General features: G+C 39.4%; 1 protein-coding gene and 2 pseudogenes across 2 annotated transcripts in view; all 3 read right to left on the bottom strand.

Moving 5' to 3' along the window:
• BAZ1B (bromodomain adjacent to zinc finger domain 1B) overlaps positions 1-11,925 on the bottom strand; it is an 82,917-nt gene that overhangs the window by 54,557 nt on the left and 16,435 nt on the right. For both annotated transcript variants that reach the window (XM_019646883.1, XM_019646884.1), the window contains exons 4-5: positions 5,363-5,564; positions 321-442 (exon numbers count right to left, since the gene is read on the bottom strand). In XM_019646883.1, the coding sequence (XP_019502428.1) occupies positions 321-442; positions 5,363-5,564 (324 nt within the window). The remainder of the gene's footprint in view (positions 1-320; positions 443-5,362; positions 5,565-11,925) is intronic.
• Positions 7,090-7,443, bottom strand: LOC109385033 (calmodulin-like; annotated as a pseudogene).
• LOC109385032 (40S ribosomal protein SA-like) lies at positions 9,287-10,807 on the bottom strand (annotated as a pseudogene).

The following is an 11,925-nucleotide window of genomic DNA, read 5'->3' as shown; positions in this document are numbered from 1 at the left end:
AGAGCACAATGATAATACCAACATGGGCCAGTGAAGTGACGTCCTCCACAACTAGACTGAAGAACAAAAGGACAGCAACTTGTCTGTTCCCCTTCCCGATTCCCCAGCACTGTTCCCCTCCCCCAACTCCCCAATAAAATCTTAATAAATAAATTGTTTTTAAAAATCATGATTATTAAGACTAGAAAACGACTCCGAATTGGTCGTAGAAACACATTCATTTTTATTTTTTAGCACATTTTCTCAGAAAACTAGCCCCATGGTATTTTCTTAACAACATGCACCCCATGTAAGAGGCATAATATAAAGTGCCAACTAACCTTATCTTCATTTTGTAGTTTCACATCATACTTGTGAGGCAGAAATTTTGGAGGAGCCCATTTCCTTTCTCCTTTTTTTAATGAAGTAGGCAGCTTACGTGGAGATCTACGTGCTCTGTCATCTAGTCAAATCAAGAGAAAATTAGTGAAAAAAATGATTCTTAATACTGTCTACTCATTCATTAATAACTGTCCTATTAAGCATCTACTCTGTACTAGGCATTGAAAGATTAATCACAAAATCCTACCTCAACTAGCTAAAGCTAAAATCTATGGGAGGAGTCGACAACAATTATAATACAATGTGGTAAACTCTATAATAGAAGTTGGTACAGAAAAATACTATGAGAGGAGAGAGAAGCAGTGTCTAACTTAGTCTGGAAGACAGGCAGGAAAGGCCTAGAAATAATATGACTTTGTTCAGAGACTGCAAGTAACGACGTATGGGTAAATATGATCTATTGGGTTGTTGGAAAAGTCATGACGTATTTTTGCAACGAAAAAAAAAACATAAAAAAAATACGTCATGACTTTTCCGACAACCCAAGAGAATATTGTAAAAATCAGACTAACGAGGTGAGTAAGGAGTAAATTATAAAGAACATTATATATATGGTTTAGAGAGATTGGAATTTGTCTTGTGGGCACTAGGGAAACAAATGATTTTTGGTCTTACTAACTAGATGTACATTTTGGGAAAATCACTAGTATGAAAAATTAAGAAAAAGAAAACTTTCAGCAGTTAGAAAATGAATAAAATGTGAAGGTGAAACTGAAGATAAAGAAATCTGAAGACACAATGCTAAACATCTGAATTAATGCAATCGGAATGGAGAAGGAAAGAGCCAAGAGGTATTTAGAAGACAGACTTGGTAACCAACTAGATGTGGGAATGTTAAAAGTTTCCAAGTTTTCTCCCTTTGGAACTGAGTAGATATAGTATCATTAACTGAGTAAGAGAATGTTAAAAAATAGCAGGGTTCTTGTTTACTTGCTTTGAAGAGACAACATAAAGAATTAGATGATCAATTTAGCTTTACATGTGTTAAATTTAAATTGTCTGGGACATATAAGACTATGTCTAAAGTTAAGAAATTAAGCTGATCTAGGTTTGGGGATCACAGCCTATAGAGAGATTGAGTTTAAAACTGGGCATGAATGAAATACAACAGATTTGTATTAGAATAAAGGGCAGGACAAATTCCATGGGAAAAAAAATATCTAAGGAATAGCAAGGGGGAAAAAAGAAAGTGAAAAAACAGAAAAGTAGTTAAAGAACTAGGAGACTGTGGTATCAACACGTTAAAAGATAGAAGTGTTGGGCCGGCCGAGTGGCGTGATAGTTAAGACCTGGCTTGGGATGCCAGAGGGCCCCGGTTCGGATCCCACATATGAGGGCCAGTGACACTGCCCTCTACAGCTAAGATGCTGAACAACAGCTCAACCTGGAGCTGGGCAGCCATGAGTCACCGGCGGCGTAGGCTGCAGCCCCTGCTGCAGTGGGTTGCCACAGGCTACCATGTGTAGCCAGCAGCCAGCGTGAACGGCCGTCCAGAAGCCGGCGACTGATCTGCCTCACCCAGGAAGAGCACAATGATGGTGCCAGTGAAGCAACATCCTCCACAACTAGACTGAAGAACAAAACAACAGCAACTTGTCTGTTCCCCTTTCCCCAATTCCCCAGCGCTGTTCCCATCCCCCAACTCCCCAATAAAAAAATCTTAAAAAAAAAAAGAAGTGTTACCAACAGTGTTAATTAAATTTAAAAGAAAAGTTAAACAGACTAAGAAGAAATCAGTGGATTTGGCAACTAGGAGGTCACCTATACTCTTATTAGGAACAGTTTCTGGAGTAAAGAAGCAGAAGTTAAACTATAATAGCTAAGGAATAAACTGATAGAAAGTGGAGACAACATTCTTAAGAATCTTCGTTTGAATAAGACAAATAGAACAGGATCAAGGGAAGATACGTTTTTGTTTTTAGAAAATGGAACTTTCGGGACAGCCAGGTGGCTCAGTTGGTTAAGAGTTGGCTTGGGAGCACAAGCTCTGAGAAGCAGGGCTGCAGATTTGGTTCCCACTTGGGCCAGTGAAGCTGCAAGCTGCGCCCTCTACAGCTAAGAAGGTGAACAACAGCTCTACCTGGAGCTAGGCTGCCTGCCGTGAGTCGCTGGCGACGGCATAGGCTGCTGTGAGCTACCATGAGTGGCCGGCAGCCAGCGTGAGCGGCTGGCAGCTTGCAAGAGCTGCCATCCAATGGCTGGCGAGCGACTGCCTGGGCCGGGAAGAGCACAATGATCATAATACCAACTTGGGCCAGTGAAGCGGTGTCCTCCACAACTAGACTTAAGAACAAAAGGACAGCAACTTGTCTGTTCCCCTCCCCTAATTCCCCAATAAAACCTTAAAAAAAAAAAGAAAATGGAACCTTGTTTATAAATTGAAAATCATTAGCGAGAGGGTTAAAAAACACTGTAGAGTAGAATAATCAAGGTTAATCCAACCCTTGAGAAAGTAGGAGGGAATAGGAAGAATAGAGAAATTTTTAACAGGGAGTTTAAGATCACAAAGCTGAAAAAGTTCCTAATTCATTATTTTTTTCCATAAAGTAGAAGGCAAGGTAAACTAGTGAGAAAATATTTAGTATACTGGAATTTATATATCATTTCTATGGAAATTCTAATCACTTGTTCCCCTGAAAATATTCAGAGCCATCATAACACTAATTCTTTAATCTGTCCACCACTCTTTCCACACATTAGCAATAATATCATAACCCAATAATTAAAACCTAAAGCACAGAACACTCTAAAAAAAAGTCAAAGCCTAAAACTAGGTAGGGGTTCCTGGTACACAACACTAAGGGTATAAAATTAACAACTATAACACATCATTGGTAGGCCAACAATCTGATTCTAGAAGAAAAGAAGTGTTAGAAGACATAGCATCAGCCAACACCTAACCAAAACATTTATCGATGCCAAGTCCTGGGAATTGTAAGTAATGCACATGTTAGAAATTTTCAGTATCTGATATGAATGTATGAGAACTTTAAGGAGAGGTGAAAACATCTGAAAAATGGTCTGTTTTCCTATGCTTTTCTCCGCATTTCTTGCTCTACTTAGGCCTCTCAGGCATTACTTGGCCTTCCTTTTTTCAGACGGATTGGATGAATCCTGCTATAAGATCATAAAAAAGTGGGCTGCGTATGGTTCAAGTTCGTCCAGTTCATCCAAGGTCTCAAAACCCTGATTCTACAGAAGAATCACCCAGATTTTTTTTTTAATAACCAATGTCCAGACACTAATCTCAGGAAGGATTCATTTTGTTGCCGAGGGTGGAGACCTAACAGTAATACCTTTTTAAATCCCCATGATTCTAGAGGCAATCAAGGTTGAGACACTTTTAATTTACTGAATAATCTTCCTTTATTATAAATACTTTTAAACTAAGAGACACGTCTGATCTCCTGGTACCAAAGGGCTAGATGTTGTAGGGCCAGGTTAGGTGGAATAAGGAGGTACTTGCTGTTTGGGGTTGACCAAGTGTCACTTTTTAATAACCTGGCACTCTTTCAGAAACAGAGAGAAAAAAACCTTCAGTATAAAAAAGAAAAGAGGAACTGAAAAACACAGACATTAGCATTAATACACAGTGAAAAACTAAACTGAAGTATCAATTACACCTGAAACTAATATAGTATTGTATGCTAACTGTAATTATAAAATTATTAAAAGAAAAACTGAAGTATCAACAACTGGGGTGGACCAGCTACAACAAGAGTATCTAAAGTTTCCTTGGAGCTAGATAAGGATGTCCCTCTAAAATCATCTGCACATATCCAAAACATCTGGAAAGATACAAAACAGAATGGAAAACAGAGAGCATAATACTCTACTGCGACATTCTAATGCAAACTCTGTACCATCTAAATATGAGGTAAAATTACTTGATCCTCTAATAGTCAGGAGGGGTTAATATATATAAACCCTTTGAGTACTCATATTTTGAGACAGAAGGAATCTATTCCAGTCAAATTCCTATTTACGGATTTTTTTTTTTTAATGAAGGCTTTAGAGGCTGAATAATTTTCCCAAGGGGCAATGTCTCAATTCTTCAATTTTCAAAACTGTATTGTTAGAATCTCCAAGTCTCTAAAAATTACTTTTAGACATCATCAGTGTTTCAAAATTCTGGCAGCTCCCGTCTGAGATGGACCTGAGTTGTAGAATATAGATAAAAGAAAGTATCTTAGGGCCGGCCGAGTGGCGCACTGGTTAAGAACTGGCTTGGGATGCCAGAGGGCCCCCGGTTCGGATCCCACATATGAGGGCCAGTGACACTGCCCTCTACAGCTAAAATGCTGAACAACAGCTTGACCTGGAGCTGGGCTGCTGTGTGTCGCCGGTGACGGCATAGGCTGGAGTCCCCTGCTGCAGTGGGTTGCCATAAGCTACCATGTGTAGCCAGCAGCCAGTGTGAGCGGCCGTCCAGAGGCCAGCGACTGATCTGCCTCGCCTGGGAAGAGAGCAATGATGGTGCCAGCTTGGGCCAGTGAAGCAATATCTTCCACAACTAGACTGAAGTATCTTAACACATTGTTTGCGGGAAACGAGTAAACTCGTCATATAGAGAAAAATGCCCGCTTACAAAGTGTTAAAACCATCACACTAGCTTACAATGTAAAGAGAAATAGAGATCAGAATTTGCGCCTCCTACTCTAATCCCCCTTCCACACATATAAATGTATTTTCAACTAAAAAAGAAAAGGAAAGCAAATTTTCTTTACCATGTTGAGTAGCTAGGTATGGGCACACAGATTTTTAAGCAACCAGAGGAAACTGCTTCCCAAGTGTCTTAATTGTGTAGGGAATTTTTTTACAAAGCGTTGTGGATATTTTAGTTGTTTTCTGAATCATAAATGAACAAAAGTATGTCTATCTACAAAACTCAATTACAAGTTTAGTGGCTAGAGAATACAAAAAGATTTGTGTGTAATACAATAAACAGTCACATAGGAAAGAAAGCTAGCATCATACATACTAATACTCTCTCTCCTTGCTTCATCCTCTTTTACAATTGCCTCCTTCTTCTGATGCTCCTGAGCGATTTGGCTAGAATTCTCTTTGTCACTTGAGGGAGAATCACAGGCACCATCAGACTTCTTCTCAGTGGCCTCTTCATCCACTTTCTCCAAAGGATGTATCTTCACAATCCTCACCTTGAGCATTTTTTCCTTCCCAATCTATAAAGGAGACAGGAGAGAGAATCAGAAACAATAAACAAGAACCAGAAGCCTAAGGATAATGTTTAGAATATATTAATCCAATATACATTGCACCTCACTTGACAAAAATTCACTGAAACTCTAAGGTAGCCAAGTACAGTGATTTTTTTTCCAATTTTACTTCTCTGACTTCTAGTTTAATATGTAACATCTTAAAAAAATTAAATGATCACAATCTAGTTCATAATTCATGTACCAATGTACTAAAGCCAAAGGGCAATCATTGCACAAACCTCAGATGTGTGTAATTACAGTTCAAGAATTTCCATTTTATAAAAAATCAACTATCCATGTGGATATCCAATTTTTTCAGAACCACCTGCTAAAGACTGCTTTTTCTTCACTTAATTACCTTTCTACCTCTACCAAAATTCAGCAGTGTGTGTGTGTGTTTATGTATGTATATATGTGGGTCTATTTCTAGATGCTATTCTGTTCCACTGATCTATTTGTCCATCTTTACACCAATTTCACACCGTCTTAATACTTTAATATTTAAAGGTGCAAAGTCAGATAGTATTTAGCCTCTAATTTTGTTGTTGTTCTGCAAAGTTGTTTTGGCTTGATTCTTTGCATTTTCAAATGAATTTTATAATTAGCTTGGCAATTCCTACAAAAAAGCTGCTCGGATTTTATTGTAATTGTATTGAATCTGGGAAGAACTGACACATTAATATTAAATATTTCTAACCTCCCCAATAAAATCTTTAAAAATAAATAAATATTTCTAACCTATGAACAAGATATCTCTTTCCTTATTTTAGGTCTTCTTTAATTATTCTGTAATGTTTTATAATTTTTAGGTACAGGTCATGCATATTTTTAGCTAAATTTTCTCCCAAAGTATTTCATATTTTTTTATGTTATTGAAATAGTATTGGTTTTTTTTAATTGGGTAAATTCTTTTAATTGAAAAACAAATATACAACTTGGAATGGATTTGAAGCAAATTGTGCTATAAGCAAATTTTAAGTGGCTAAACAAAATTTTAAAAGCAAGTAACAATAAAAGAAAGTGTTTCTGGTACAGGACCAGTAGTACAAAAAAATAGTGTACGAGTACCTGGACAATATACCTGTTTTGCAATAGTGCAACTTTTAAGTACATATTGTTGACTGTCCATAGTCCACGCGGAGTTACAATTCCACACTTCAACAACAACATGCTGACAGTTCCTAAGGAATACTACTTAAAAAAAGGCATAACCCAGATGTTCCCTCATTTGACCAACTCCATCTAAGTTAAGATGTGCAGAAGGGCTTAGATATATCCTGAGTATGCTGCAAGCAACATAATTATTTGATTGATTTTCTAAAATAAGGTTTCAGGATACTGACAGTACAATAAGGGAAGAAAACATGGAGGAATGAAGTCCTAATTATTGTATATTTTTTTGACAGTAGGGGGAAATCTTTTACTGATAAGTTACAAAGAAAGACAAACAATTTTGTTCAAGAAATTTAACGCATTCTGCACAATGTCTTTACTTTGTTATCACCATTTATACAAACTCTTCATAGTTTACTTGCCCATCACCATTAATATCTGTTTCCCTGATCATTTCATCAATCTCTTCATCTGTTAACTTCTCTCCAAGATTTGTCATCACATGGCGAAGCTCTCTGCACTAATAAAGCCATTGCCATCCTTACCACACAGAATGCTTCTCTAATTTCTTCTTCACTGTCTGTGACTTTCATTTCTCTTGCCATCATTGTCAGAAGTTCCAGGAAGTCAATTGCACCATTACTATCAGCACCCACTTCATTAATCATGTACTGTAACTCTGCTTCTGTGGGAATCTGCCCAAGAGACCTCATTACAGCTCCCAATTCCTTTGTTGTTATATCAGGTCATCGGGAAAGTCATGATGTATTTTTCTGTTTTCCAACGCAAAAATGTATCATGACTTTCCTGACGACCCAATAGTTCCATCACCATCCTTGTCAAATAGTGAAATAGCTTCTTTGAATTCTGCAATCTGCTCTTCAGTTAGTTGATCAGTCATGCTGCAAGTGCTACCTACCTGTCTCGAGATGTGAAAACATAACCACTCAGCTTGCCTGCTCCACTCGGGCTAATTTAGTATTACTTTTTTAAAATTTCAAACATGGAGAAATACAAATTGGTTTCTGTATATTTATCTTGTATCTTGTCACCTTGCTAAACTCACTTATTAGTTCTAGTAACTTTTATGATCGATTCCATGAGATTTGCTGCACAATCATGCTGTCTGGAATAAAGATAATTTTACTTCTTCCTTTCCAATTTAGGTGACTTTTCTTTCTTTTTTTTGACTTAATACACTGACTAGAACCTCCAATACAATATTAAGTAGAATGGGAGGCAGACATTCAGTCTTTTACCATTAGGTATGGTGCTAGCTGCAAATTATTCTGTAAACATCCTCTACCAGTTTGAAGAAGTTTCTTTTCTATTGGCAGTTTGCGGGAATTTTTTATTAGGAATTGATAAAAAATCTAAATTTGGATTTTGTCAAATGTTTTGTGTGTGTGTGTGTGTGTGTGTGTGTGTGTAAACTGAAATCATATTGTTTTTCTTGTTTTCAATAAGGAGAATTACAAATTTAAAACAACCTTGCATTCCTAGGATAAACCCTATTTGGTCATAATGTATTATCCTTTTAATATAGTGTTGAGTTTCATTTGCTAAAATTTCTTTTTAGAATTTTTACATCTATGTTCATGAGGGAGTTTTGTGAACACACACATACATACACACACACACATTATTTTTTCCTTTGTAGTTTTTTTTCTTGTAATGTGTTTAGTTTTGGTATCAGTGTAATTAGCCTCATAAAATGAATCACAAAGAATTCCCTCCTCTTCTATTTTCTGAAAGAATTTGTATACAATTATTATTTCTTCCTTGAATGTATGGGAGAATTCACTAGTGAATCCTTTAATTGGACCCACAAGTTGGCACCTGAAATGAGCGTTTATATTGCATCTCCTTGCCTAGGGTAGTGGTCATATATTTAAGCCTTCTGGACAAGGAATCTTTCAAGTCCAATTATTCAGCTGCTCCCGGTTGAGTTGAATCAGCTACTATTTCCCAAGGGCAGACTGGCCAGGTTGATGGGTAAGAAAAGTGTGTTTGTATCTGTGTACACCTCTCAATTGTTTATCTCTATATCTATCCTCATGTCTGTGTGTGTCTGTTTTCTTTTTCTTTGCCTCTGTTGTTTTCATTTTGGCAGGCTCATGAATATTATTTGAGTGTGTCCATGTCCATGTGTATATGTCTGTGTGTGAGACTCTTTATTTACTTATGGTGATCACATCAAACTTGTAAAAATAAAACCCTTATCCAAAACAGGAAAATACTACCCTCCCTGTTCCTTTTTTAAGCAACTCATTTGTTTTACACCCTCCTTCTTTTTAAATCCCCATCCCTCCCAACCCCTTCCCTTTGGCAACCATCAGCGTGTTCTCTAGACCTATGGGTCTATTTCTGTTTTGTTTATTCATTTATTTTGTTTTTTATGGATCCCACATATATGTGAGATCATACAGTATTTGTCTTTTCTCTGTCTGACTTATTTCACTTAGCATAATACCCCCTAGGTCCATCCAAATTGTTTCAAATGGCAAGATTTCAGTTTTTTTTTATTGAGTAATATTCCTTATTTACCACATCATCTTTATCCATTCATCTATTGATGGACATGTGGGTTGCTTCAATATCTTGGCTATAACTAGTAATGCTGCAACGAACATAGGGTGCATATATCTTTTCAATTTTCAGAAACAATTTTCCATCAATCTTATTTCCATTTTGTTTAAGAGTTTGTAGAAGAACAGCTTAGGACTACTCAGTGGTTGTTCCTACCCATTCAGTGGCCTGAGCAGTAGGAGCTGCAGACTGGTCTTCAGGGGCAGCTAAGCACTCCCATCTTCAGTAGAAACCTGCTGAATAGGCACAGAGGGCCCCTGCACGCCTTCAGATCAGCCTGCAACCTCAGGCTGAGCAGCAGTGAACTCGGGAGCTGGAGAAGTCCATTCACTCAGAAATTCTTCCTTGGTCACAGCCTTTTTGGCTGCAGCCTACTTTTCCTTTTCAATCTCTTCAGGATCTCTGTAGAAGCAGAGATCAGGCATGATCTCTCATGGGTGTTCATAGGCGATGGTGCAACGCATGCACAGAACTTTCCGGACCAGTATCCACATCAGACGCACCGAGTGAACTCCCTTGTTGTTGCAAGGATAGCAATGTCCATATAGCACAGAGAAGAGTCTGTGTTACACAGAGCAATGGTAAGCAGGATAACATAAGATGCCTCTGTGAGACGCTGGTGGCTCTGGGATCCGTAACCACAAGTCTCGGCTCCCAGAAGACTGCCTGGATCTGGTTAGTGAAAAGTTCCAAAAGTAACGTGGCCTGGGCTGGCCGAGTGGCTCAGCTGGTTAAGACCTCGCTTGGGAGCGCCAGCTCTGAGCAGCAGGGCCGCAGTTCGGATCCCACATTGAGGGCCAGTGACGCTGCGCCCTCTACAGCTAAGATGGTGAACAACAGCTCAACCTGGAGCCGGGCTGCTGTGAGTCGACGGCGAAGGCATAGGCGGCAGCAGGGCTGCAGTGGATTGCCGTGAGCTACATTGAGGGGCTGGCAGCCAGCGTGAGCAGCTGGCAGTGGACGAGAGCTGCCGTGAGCCGCCGACCAATAACCGGCGACCGATTGCCTTACCCAGGAAGAGTGCAATCACACCAACATGGGCCAGTGAATTGACGTCCTCCACAACTAGACTGAAGAACAAAACAGCAATTTGTCTACGTGTCTGTTCCCCTTCCCCAATTCTCCAACGCTATTCCCCTCCCCCAATTCCCCAATAAAATCTTTTAAAAAACCCCACAAAAGTAACGTGGCCAGCAATAGCAGTGGCTCCAGTGGCAGCAGCAAACTTCAGCACAGATCACTGCCCAGGAATACTGGCCAGCGAGTATTCCAGGTTTTCAATGGCAACAATGGCATAAGCTGCCAGCAGAAGCTTCTCCCAGGTTCTCTTAAGATTTATGTTGTAGATGCCACACTTCTCCGTTTGTAGATGTACTCTTCCATTTGGAAGTCAAAGATGGTGCCACGTAAGTGGGTTTCTGCTGCAAGAAATTTGAGAACATCAAGGGCTAGGGACATTGTGACAGCTTCCTTTAAGTTACGTGGGAACTGAGAACAATGCCGTAAAGTGCATACATCTTTTTTAATTCATGTTTTTGTTTTCTTTGGATAAACACCCAGAAATGGAATTGCTGGATCATATGGCAGCTGTTTTTAATTTGTGAGGAACTCTCCATACTGTTTTCCATAGTGGCTGCACAAATTTATAATACCACCAACAGTGTACAAGGGTTCCCTTTTTTCTACATCCTCACCAGCACTTATTACTTGTTGATTTCTTGATGATGGACATGCTGACAGGTATAAGGTGATATCTCATTGTGATTTTTTTTTTTAAGATTTTTATTGGGGAGTTGGGGGTATGGGAACAGTGCTGGGCAATTGGGGGAAGAGGAACAGACAAGTTGCTGTCGTTTTTTTGTTCTTCAGTCTAGTTGTGGAGGACGTTGCTTCACTGGCCCAAGTTGGCACCATCAATGCACTCTTCCTGGCGGAGGCAGATCAGTCGCCAGCTTCTGGACAGCCGCTCACGCTGGCTGCTGGCTATACACGGTAGCCCATGGCAACCCACTGCCACAGGGGCTGCAGCATACGCCGTCCCCTGTGACTCACGTCAGTCCAGCTCCAGGTTGAGCTGTTGTTCAGCATCTTAGCTGTGGAGGGCAGTGTCACTGGCCCTCATATGTGGGATCCGAACCGGAGCCCTCTGGCGTCCCAAGCCAGTTCTTAAGCATCGTGCCACTCGGCGGACCCTCTCATTGTGATTTTAATTTGCATTTCCCTGGTGATTAGTGATATTGAACATCTTTTCATGTCTGTTGGCCATCAGCATGTCCTTTTGGAAGAAATGTCTGTTCAGGCCCTCTGCCCATTTTTTAATTGGATTGCTTGGGTTTTGGTGTAAGTTGTATGAGTGCCTTACGTATTTTGGATATCATCCCCTTATCGGATGTATTATTTGCGAGTATCTTCTCCCACTAGGTAGATTTTTGTTTTGATGGGTTTCCCTCACTGTGCAAAAACTTTTTAGTTTGATGTAGTCCCATTTGTTTTGTTTCCTTGCCCAAGGAGATACATCCAAAAAGTACTGCTAAGAGTGATGTCCAAGAGTTTACTGCCTGTATTTTCTTCCAGGAGTTCTGGTTTCAAGTCTAACACTTAAGTCTTTAATCCATTTTGAATT

The sequence above is a fragment of the Hipposideros armiger genome, unplaced genomic scaffold, assembly GCF_001890085.2.
Source record: "Hipposideros armiger isolate ML-2016 unplaced genomic scaffold, ASM189008v1 scaffold_107, whole genome shotgun sequence".
NCBI lineage: Eukaryota > Metazoa > Chordata > Mammalia > Chiroptera > Hipposideridae > Hipposideros > Hipposideros armiger.
Note: the sequence above shows the minus strand (reverse complement) of the source record. Positions and strands in the feature narration are given on the sequence as shown.